The 8772-nt window shown below is 47.3% G+C and overlaps 1 protein-coding gene across 1 annotated transcript in view; it reads right to left on the reverse strand.

Moving 5' to 3' along the window:
• Positions 1 to 8772, reverse strand: part of LOC119384022 (hydroxyacid-oxoacid transhydrogenase, mitochondrial-like) — a 37248-nt gene that overhangs the window by 20502 nt on the left and 7974 nt on the right. The window contains 4 exon segments of the mRNA XM_037652308.2: positions 2965 to 3161; positions 8070 to 8083; positions 8085 to 8203; positions 8206 to 8224. Coding sequence (XP_037508236.2) covers positions 2965 to 3161; positions 8070 to 8083; positions 8085 to 8203; positions 8206 to 8224 — 349 coding nt within the window.

An 8772-nucleotide genomic window follows, 5' to 3' on the forward strand; every position in this document is an offset into this window, starting at 1 on the left:
AAATATGTGTCGTCGACTCCAACAGCAATCTAGGCACGGGCCTTGGACGATTCCCGTGTACACCAGAAGTCCGACGAACATGCGCATCTCCTCCTCAGTGACCTCGCTCCAGGATCTGGTCCTCTCACTGTGCATTGGCTTTTCGAAAATATGCCTCCACGCATACTTATTTGTGTGGTTGCATATCTCTCTGATGACTTCTGTGGTGAAAAACAACACGAAGAAGGTGCCACGTGGCACTCTGGAGTGCTAGGTCAAGGTCCACTCCGCGCCATCTTTGTGGAGAGAACTCCGCTCTTTCTGCTGGCGCCAAATGCTGCCGCCCGAACGAAGTTGACACCCCGAAGATAAGAGCTGGGACCTTTAGTACGCACTGGATACGTTTACATCAATGTGTGGCAGTGATAAAATGGCCCGAGGAGAGAGCGAAGCTTACCAGTGGATACCTGCTGATGGATTGGGGTGGTTTGATGCACTATCGCCGTCCGTGCTCAAGTTTAACAAATCGATGTCATCTTCCGTGCCTGTGCTGCTACCGTAATCCAGAAACTGATGCTCAGATTCATTGGAGTTTGTCAAAATTAGCCGTTTTTGTGGAGCACCCGCGACTGATGTCGACTCCATAACCGAAACCACAAGCGCTCACCTCCCAGACTGCAAAGGAGCTTTAAAAATTCCCCCAATATGGGAAAAAAAGAAACTCAAAAGCGAAACTGATAAAATAATGCCTCTTTGATCCTTTAAATGGCGTTAGCTGTCCAGAAGCACTCAGTGAGCGCCAAAATTTGAACTTGAAGTCATACGATCGATAACATACGATCGATGGGAATAGGTGCGGTCACGAAAGTGTTAAAGCCTCCCTGAACACGCACCTTTCATGCCACTTGACTGCACCTCACAAAAAATGGTTTGCCTTTAGGCCCACCACACGAGCAGGAGGAAATCTGAACAGCAGTGAATGAGAAGAAACATAATGGTTTTAAAGGGACATTAAAGGCAAATAACAAATTTATGTCAGAGTGAAAGCCCAATGTATGACAACTTCTAAAACGGCAATATTATCAACAGCAGTGCCCTACTTACCGAGAAATTAAGCTAAATGTATCACATGATGAGCGCCACGAGTGGGACATTTTCGAAGTGATCCCGATGACGTATGGAAGTCGGCCTACAATAAATCACTAGTAATCAAACTAGCAGCAGTAAAAAAAGAACATTCCGAGCATCAAAAGACGTAATAAAATGCTGTTTGTTCGTTTCCGCTTGATTCGTAGAAAAAAGAACCTCCGTGGCGTTGCCATGTGGGAAACGGCGCGCGTGGTTCAAAGGTTCCGTTTTGCCGAACTGCGCCTCGCCCGTCTCAGTGGTAGTTTCGGGATCGCGTACTGCCGTGCGTGTTTTGCGCGCTCGTGAAAGTCGCTCTGACAGAAAGTTCGACAAAATGCCGCATGCGTGTGATATTGCCGGATGCCCGAATGGTGCACAACGCCAGTGCTGCAGCAAGGAAACCGGTGTGTCTTTTCACTGGGTGCCGCGGAATGAACCCTTACGTTCGACGTGGCTTAGTGTTATGCCATTGCGCCAGTGTGCTAAACAGTCAAAACCTCTGCGTGTGTGCTCGCTGCACTTTCGTACTGAGGATTACGAGACCAACCGCAACTTGGTGAAGGCTTTGAATGTGCCCATCCGAGCAAGTCTTCGCCGCAGCGCCGTTGTTGCTACTGTGGGTCCCGCTACTTCCGCTCGGCTGCTGTACTAGTGTCGGCGGCCCGCGCAGTAAAGCGGGCAACGTTGGGCACGGCAGCAGTGACGTATGAAAGTCGTATTTTCAGGCGGGAGATTTGAAGCGCGCTAATGCGATGCGGACCACTAAAAACGTGATTTTATTTCAAAATAAGCACTTCCTTGGCACAAAAGCAGCACTATGAGGTTTCTGGACCGCTATTTCAACAATCAACGTCGACTTAATATTTGCCTTTAGTGTCCCTTTAAAGGACATTAACTTTTTCACCAGAGTTGTTGCGGTGTACTTAACCTGCTTTAGGAACATGTCTATATAGAAGCGCCCCTCTTCAGTTGAACACTGAAATGCAGAAAAGAAAGTACAGCAACGGCTGTTTTTTTCAGGGTCCACGAGAGGGCCCTCCTCATAACTGCCATACAAGAAACGCTGTGTTGAAAAGCCACTATAACAATACGCAGCCAGAGGGGCGAAAACAATGTGCACGTACCGTTACTGCTTCGACGAAGAAATATTGGCTGTCAAAATGTAATGATGGCATAACCATTAGTTTTCTACCCGTGTTTCCTCAGCGAAACAAGTAGCGTTGCAAACATGTTACCACGAGGATGGTCAGTCACAATATATAGTGTGTGGCAAGCAGGGAGAAAATCAAGCTAGTACAGTAGACTCTCAGTAAACGGAAATCTGTTAAACGGAACTGCTGCTTAAACGGAACAACTGCATCTAATATAATTGGTTTCATACTTGGGTTCCGCACCCCTGTACATCTCTCAGTAAACGGAACTCCTGTTAAATGGAACACATTTTCCTGGTCCCTTCAAGTTCCGTTTACCGAGAGTCCACTGTATATGGAATAGACGAAATGAATAAACCAACATGAAACATGAAACATGAAATAAACATGAAAAGAACGCAATAGAATTAATAAGTAGGATGTCTTGAGGGCCTACTTGGTTAATTCTAATAGCTGTTCATGAGATACACAAATCAGAAAATGGTAAACCACACTTCTGTGATGAAGTGTTTGCTGACGTGCACATTTATCAATCATTCATTGGAACAGAACTGAGTAATCACAATTGCATTATTATATATGTCCCATTTAATTCCTGTTTCCACACTTCACACCATTACAGACTTTCTGATCTCTTTTCACACTTTGTGAAAAAATGAGGCAGAAAGGACAGAACAAATTTGAGTGGCACACTCAGCTACATCACCTGCAACCAGTGGCTTGAGGTTCGATGGTATGGGAATTCCACGACCAATGGGAGCGTTGACAAAATCCAGGAAGTCCCGGTCGCAGTTGGACGAGTAGAGGTTGGCGGCCTTGCATGTGTCGATGGTGGAGCCACCGCCCACTGCCAGGAATGCGTCGTACTCCGATGCTCGGGCAAATGCTATGGCCTTCTGGAAGCTGCACACACAGCAAAGCACAAGTGTCAATGGACTGGCTTGTCGGTCGATCCGACAGCTGATGAACAGACGTGCCATCCAGTCACAGTAAATAATGGTGCAACAACATCTGACAAAACACACTGCATACTTTGCTGATGAACACACCTCTAGCGACCACACAATGTGTGGGACAGATAACTGGTGATGATGGAACGGATACCAAGGGACGCGAAGTGCAGCCGAGGATGGCAGAATTCTAGGTGCAGTGATGAAATGAGAAAAAGTGCGGGCATAAAATAGACTCGGCTCACACAAGACAGGGTAGGTAATTTGTAATACTTGAGGCATTTCCATGTGTATAAATTTGTCTGTATGCATGTTATATTGTTTTTCTTTGTGCTTTAAAGGGACACTAAAGGCAAATAACAATTTATGTCAGAGTGAAAGCCCAATGTATGACAACTTCTAAAACGGCAATATTATCAACAGCAGTGCCCTACTTACCGAGAAATTAAGCTAAATGTATCACATGATGAGCGCCACGAGTGGGACATTTTCGAAGTGATCCCGATGATGTATGGAAGTCAGCCTACAATAAATCACTAGTAATCAAACTAGCAGCAGTAAAAAAAGAACATTCCGACCATCGAAAGACGTAATAAAATGCTGTTTGTTCGTTTCCGCTTGATTCATGGAAAACAAAACCTCCGTGGCGTTGCCGTGGGGAACGGCGCGCGTGGTTCAAAGGTTCCGTTTTGCCGAACTGCGCCTCGCCCGTCTCAGTGGTAGTTTCGGGATCGCGTACTGCCGTGCGTGTGCTCGTGAAAGTCGCTCTGACAGAAAGTTCGACAAAATGCCGCATGCGCGTGATATTGCCGGATGCCCGAATGGTGCACAACGCCAGTGCTGCAGCAAGGAAACCGGTGTGTCTTTTCACTGGGTGCCGCGGAATGAACCCTTACGCTCGAAGTGCCATGCCATTGAGCCAGTGTGCTAAACAGTCAAAACCTCTGCGTATGTGCTCGTTGCACTTTCGTACTGAGGATTACAAGACCAACCGCAACTTGGTGAAGGCTTTGAATGTGCCCATCCGAGCAAGTCTTTGCCGCAGCGCCGTTGTTGCTACTGTGGGTCCCGCTACTTCTGCTCGGCTGCTACTAGTGTCGGCGGCCGCGCAGTAAAAGCGGGCAACGTTGGGCACGGCAGCAGTGACGTATGGAAGTCGTATTTTCAGGCGGGAGATTTGAAGCGCGCTAACACGATGCGGACCACTAAAAACGTGATTTTATTTCAAAATAAGCACTTCCTTGGCATAAAAGCAGCACTACGAGGTTTCTGGACCGCTATTTCAACAATCAACGTCGACTTAATATTTGCCTTTAGTGTCCCTTTAAGACATCACTTCATTTCTGCCACCATTTATTCTTACGGTTTGTTATATTTTTGTTATATTTGTTGTATCATCCATTTTGTATTCTTGCAAATTTGATTATTCTTTTGATTTTTTTCTCCATGTTTGGTTACTTGTTTATTGTAATGTTCCCCACCTGCCTGGTCCGAAAAAAGAAAAACTGCAGTGGAAGACCGCAGTGTTTCCTAAATAAAAATAAAATAAATAAAATTGGAGATGTTTGAAGATGCCTTCGCCTTGCACCAGACATAGACATAGGCTGATCACGATGACCGATACAGCTTCTATAGCGATGGCACGTGGGTGGTTGTCAACTGCGCACTCCCGTTTCACAACATTCCCTAAGGAACAGTGCTTTCCTCACTTTGGCGAATTTTTAAACTCACTCTAACTGCATGCATGAGAAAATGCTGCATCCATGTGATCTTTTCAGCTCACTTTCTGGCTGTGCTTTAGTGTTCTGGGCTCGCTTTAGGCATGAAGCTACAGAACCGTAGGGCAGTAGAGAGCATAGGTCGGCAAACTCATTCAGACTCGCATTGGGCCCCGAGTCTGAGTGAGTCTGGGCGAGCAATATTTTGACGAGTTTGAGTCCGAGTGAGTCCGGTTGAGAGAAACTTTAGTGAGCCTGAGTCCGAGTGAGCTCTCAGAAAAAAATGCATTTCTTGAGTGACCCTGAGTGAGTTCCACCTTTCATTGCCGACCTATGGTCCTATCCACTCATCCTCAGCATTACCATCAGCCTTGACGTGAGGTAGGCGGGCAACCGTAGTGGCCAACCCCTTGAAAGAGAACAACCAAGTTGTTCGGTGTGCGCGCGCTTTTGGGTGTCGGCTTTGTTCTAGAGTAAACGTTCCTATTTTGTATCTTTGCCCTGTGTCTTCTCCAATCAATCAGTTAGCCTGGTGGCATTTTCTGGTGGAAGTGCTGGGTACGGTAGATGATACGGTCTCCAGAGCACACCCCAGACGCAAGCCCGCCGAATAGTCCGACCAAGCTTACCCCTGTGCATGTACGTACCAGTCGTCGTCTCCAGGGCCCCCAGCCACAGCACGGTTTGCTACCTCAACGCACGTGAACTATGAATCAAACACCTCCTAATGCTACCGTGCAAGCACCTGCGCAGCTCGTCGTCAACCAAACCAGGACGCCGAGGACATTTCATGGAGCTGCTTTCGAGGATGCCGACGACTGGCTTGAGCACTTCGACCGGGTTGCCATCATCAGCGACTGGACCCAAGAGCGTAAGCTTTCTCGAAGATCCAGCAAAAACGTGGTTTGAAAACTATGAGGCAACGCTAACGTCGTGGGATGAGTTTCGTCAGCAGTTCCTCAGCGCCTTTGCCAAGCGGACAGGAAGGAGGAGAGCTGAGTGGTGCGATGGAGGCCAGAGTTCAAGGCCCAAACGAAAGGGTGACAACATACATAGAGGACATGGATTGGGCTGTTCGGGCGTGCGGACCCCTCTATGACTGAAGCCAAGAAAGTTCGTCACCTGATGCGGGTGTCAAGGAAGAAATTTTGCCGGCCTCATTCGAAACCCGCCCTGCGACACTTGCGGAGTTCCACGATGAAGCCACGGCAATGGAGAGGGCCCTTCAACAGCGTGTCAGGCAGTATAACCGCGATTTCGTGCAATCAAGTGATGTAACTTCTGTCACTCTTGGCAATGACATCCGGCGCCTTGCGAGAGCTCATCAGGGCTGTCATCAAGGAGGAGCTACAAAGATGCAGATGACCTGCTCCACCTGTAGGGCAGCTCTCCGTTGCGGAGATGGTTCGCGCCGAGGTACATCATGCTGTCCACCGCTCCCCAACACTACGAGGTGCCACAACAGCAGTGCGTCGAGATGAGCTACGCCGAAGCAGTGCGACGTCCTCCACCGTTGCGTACTTCCCAGCATGGTGCACCCCGTTCAGCAAATGGAAGTCGGCTTCAGTCCTCGCACCCACTGTTCATCGCCGAAGCAAGACCAAGGAAGAGCGATGTCTGGCGCACGCCGGACCACAGGCCCCTTTGTTTTCATTGTGGGGAAGCCGGGCACATCTACCCGAACCTGCCCTTACCGCCGTGTCGGCCTCTGTGGATTTTCGCCGAATGCCCCTCGTCCGTGACCTGGTGAACGACCACTGGAAATAAGAACTTCATCTCGAATCGTCGCAATGTCGAGCATCGATGGCATAAGCCCCGTTCATCGTCTCCTGCTCGTTATAGGTCCCCAAGCCCAGCCTACCTTGCGTCAATATTTGCTTACGTTATATGCTCGAGTCTATTAACACATATATCCTCAAGGCACTAGGTGTTCATGTGCCACCTCAATATTTATTGATCAGAGGCATGAGATAGAGAGGAGGGTGGGGGGGGGGGGGCGCCATGACTTTCCCCTACAAGCTCTTTCACAGGAAGTAGTTATTTTTTAAAACATTGTCCTTACTGGATGAAACCGCTTATAAGTCGTACTTGAAGGTACAAGATCAAAAGGTATATCGCAGAGCACCGATTATGTGTGATATTGGCGTTAAAGAGCATTTGCACCATGAGTGAAAAAGCTTATTTGATGCTAACGCACTCATGAGTCGACTCACTCAGGCTCACTCAGACTCAGGTCAAGCCGCGAGTCTGAGTGAGTTCGGCAGCGTAATATGTTGGTGAGATTGAGTTCGAGTGTGTCCGGCTGAGAAAAAGTTTAGCGAGTCTGAGTGCGAGTGGAGTCAGGTTGCGGAAAATTTGGTGAGCTCTGAGTCCAAATGAGCCCTCAGAGCAAATGTACTTTTTGAGTGAGTCTGAGTGAGCTCCAATTTTTTTTTTTCCGACCTATGGTAGAGAGTGGTGATGGCATAGGCAATGCAAATCTTCTATTTACTCAGGGGTGGGAGATCTTGATTGTGCTATGCATATGCCAAACCCTTCAAATGAGACTTTCTCTCAAGCTAAGCGTTTCTGTGACATGACACAAGCTGCGTGAGGTTTAGCAGTGATTTGTATGTGTAGCTCTATTTCACTCTGTTACATGTGCGAATTTCAACAATCCACATCATGTATGCATTTAGTGAGTGAACAACCAACCATGTCTCACGAGTCACAGTTGAGGCTTGGCATGTCAATAATAGCAGAAGTGCAAAAAATACCAGCTGATGCATTGACAATACGCAGAACTTCTTTTAATGGTGATTATTCTCATACCTTTTTCTTTCTTTATTTCAGTAGTACTTCACTGGCCAGACAGATTTCATCATAGCGGAACTACATAAGTAACAGCCTTCAATTAAAACATGGATAAGGATGAAATATCATGTATAAGCCAAACTAGTTCAGTTGAATACTACAGTTATGCCTTACCAGTATCCCTTGCTTAGGCCCATGTGCATTCTTAATTGAAAGGTGACACTTCCGTTCCTGTGAACGCACAGGTAAGTTTATTTCTGCGTTATTCCCATCACCGCGAGACATTTCAGTTAATGGCGACATTCGTGTCTCGGCGAATAATTTGGCTCGATCGGTAATGCAGTACCCACCTGTCATCAGTGGGGCTCGATGCAGACTTCGCTGAACAGGCTGTAGTTGACATTGTGCCGGTGAAGAGAGTCCAACGTGTCTCGAACAGGTGGCAAGTTTACCAGGTTAGGGTCCGTCATGAGGCAGACATTCTTGCACCAAGGTTGTTCATGTCCTGAGTGATGACAGGAACACAGGGTAGGAGACGAGAGAAGAGTTGAACATAAGTCTGGTTTAAAGGGCCCTCGAGACATTTTTTCGAAATTATGTAAGTTGTGAAGCCCCAACCAGAGAAATCGTTCACATCATAATTTAAGCAAGGCATCTTGTATCGAGAGAGCTACGGGCAAGGAACCGTCCCCAAAGCTGTGCTCTTCAATTAGCGGTCGATAATCGTTACGAACCATCCGCTGGCATGCGGAAGATCACGAAGGACATGCTGCATATTTATCTGGGTTGATCTTTGCGCAACAACATGCCACTGAAAAACCCTGTCTTTCAGTACATATGTGAACCTCCAGTACATATGTGAAGAAGCCAATCAGATTGGTTACTGAGTGATGTTTCAAAGCATGCCATGTTTTGAATGCAAGAGCCACTGAAAACATCAATATGTGGTGCCACGAGATATGTAGCAATGCACGTACTTAAAGTACAACAAATCTACTGTAGTGCTGAATTGGTCAGTTAAATCCAAAGAACCTATGCCACCTGCTCATGGGC

The sequence above is a fragment of the Rhipicephalus sanguineus genome, chromosome 2 (assembly GCF_013339695.2).
Source record: "Rhipicephalus sanguineus isolate Rsan-2018 chromosome 2, BIME_Rsan_1.4, whole genome shotgun sequence".
Classification (NCBI taxonomy): domain Eukaryota; kingdom Metazoa; phylum Arthropoda; class Arachnida; order Ixodida; family Ixodidae; genus Rhipicephalus; species Rhipicephalus sanguineus.